At 58.0% G+C, this 2,083-nt stretch overlaps 1 protein-coding gene across 1 annotated transcript; it reads right to left on the reverse strand.

Moving 5' to 3' along the window:
* Nucleotides 1-131: 131 nt before the first annotated feature.
* Nucleotides 132-610, reverse strand: EMIHUDRAFT_255174 (hypothetical protein; the record flags this gene model as incomplete). Its single annotated transcript, XM_005774306.1, has 1 exon — nucleotides 132-610. A coding segment is annotated over one exon (479 nt), but the record flags the coding sequence as incomplete, so codon positions are not given.
* Between the last annotated feature and the right edge of the window lie 1,473 nt (nucleotides 611-2,083).

Raw genomic sequence — 2,083 nt, forward strand, 5'->3', positions numbered from 1 at the left:
AGAGAGAGAGAGAGAGAGAGAGGGAGAGAGAGAGAGGCGAGGCGGCAGCTGCGAGGAGAGTGGGAGCGGCGAGGGCCACGGTGGCGGAAGGGCGGCGGGGGAGGGCAGCAGAGGCAAGGGGCGGTGGGCACAGCTTGTTGAGCCGGAACGACTGCCGCGACTCGAGCCGCCAGATGATCTTGAGAAGGGTGATGTTGGAGTCGAAGGCGCCAGTGAAGGCGGCGAGGGTCGAGTCGCCGAATCGGCTCCCCTTTTGGTTGAGCAGGTTCAGCATCATCAGCCCTCGGTTTGTGCGGAGCGCGCTTGCTATGTGCGTGGCGCCCTCGTTGCCGCACCGGTTGCCCTCGAGGACGAGCGAAGCGAGGTGGTGGTTGCCAGCGAGCGCCGCGGCGAGCTTCTCGCAGCACGCGTCGTCGAGGTTGCACGCGGTCAGGTTGAGCTCGCGGCAATGTGAGTTGCCCGCCAGCGCATCGGCCAGCCGTGGAATCATATCCGACGCCTTCATCTGCAGGACAGCGTTGTTTGAAAGATCGCACGAGACCAGCTCGGGATCGTCCGCCTTGAGGCGCTCGATGGCCGCCGTGGCGGTCAGCTTGACCTGGATCTTCATCGCCGGCAAAGTCGGCAGCTGAGAAGTGGCGCTTTTCGTAGAAAAAGAATTGAGACCTCTAAGCACCGCTGCAAGGGACCATTGAAAGAGATACGAAGAGGCAGACTCCCCAGGGTGGGCGACGGCTAGCGCACCACACTCCTCCCCTTAAAATCCCTGTGTGGTGGCGGCGTGCCGTTCTCCCATCCCTCCCTTGGGTTGTCTGTTTTCTTTCTTTCTTTCTTTCAGGGACCATTGCCGTTCTCCCATCCCTCCCTTGGGTTGTCTGTTTTCTTTCTTTCTTTCTTTCAGGGACCATTGGCGCGACAAAAGAAGAGGCGACAAGGGAGAGCACGACGAGAAGGGGGAGACCGCGAGTTGGCATGAAGGTTGCAGCGAGAATCGGAGAGAGACTGCGAAGAGAGATAGGAAGAGGCGGACGCGCGGACGCCCAAGGGTGGGCGACGGCTAGCGCACCACACCCCTCTCCTTAAAATCCCTGTGTGGTGGCGGCGTGCCGTTCTCCCATCCCTCCCTTGGGCTGTCTGCTTTCTTTCTTTCTTTCTTTCAGGGACCATTGGGTTTGTACTATTAACAACGAAGGCGCTCTCAAAAGAATTGCGGGTGAGCCGAGGACTTGGGGGCCGCACGGCTTTCATTTCTCTCTGCGTTCTCGCACATGGAGTGCGAGGTATCTCGCGGGATGTCTGTGGGCCCGAGAGCGATATGCCATGTTATCCGCTTGCGTTTGTTTTATTCATAACATCGAGAAATGCCGAGCCCAAATCACTGTGAGAGTCGTGATTTCTTGTTGGTTTTCTAAAATCTCTCTCTCAAAATCTCTCTCTCGAAGGCTAGCTCAAAAGAATTAATTAATTTGCTTGAAAATATTGTCTGGTTTCGTTCAGGGCGGGTGTCGTACACGCGCGCGCGCACCCCCCCCCCCCACACACACACACACACTCGGCCGCCCCTGTCAGTCAGTGTGCCCGTGGATAGCGAGAGACTGCCAGTGAGAAGCCGGAGGAAGGTCGCTAGTCGAGAGAGATCGCCAGTGGAATTCTGGAATAGGGAGTCCACCGTGCTGCGAACCTGTCGCTGTCCCTTTTGTCAGGAGCAGGAGAAGGAGAACTAGGAGAGCGCAACCAGTAGGAGGCCCGCCCCTGGGGTGCAACCCCGTCCTATACGAGAGAGGAAACAATCCCTGGGACCCTATCGTGTGGGTCCGTGTAAAAAGAAAGAAAACAGACAACCCAAGGGAGGGATGGGAGGACGGCACACCGCCACCACACAGGGATTTTAAGGAGAGGAGTGTGGTGCTAGCCGTCGACCACCCTAACCCTTGGTCGTCTAAATAAATAAATAAATAAAACGGACACACCAAACAAGGGGTGGCAGAAAGGACAGGGTCCCCACCTGCGCGAGCAGGATCTTGTAAGGACGATCAGGGACACAGGGGAACGGGAGCGGGGAGCGCATCGCGACACGGAGGGG

Source organism: Emiliania huxleyi (assembly GCF_000372725.1).
Source record: "Emiliania huxleyi CCMP1516 unplaced genomic scaffold EMIHUscaffold_3142, whole genome shotgun sequence".
Taxonomy (NCBI): Eukaryota; Haptophyta; order Isochrysidales; family Noelaerhabdaceae; genus Emiliania; species Emiliania huxleyi.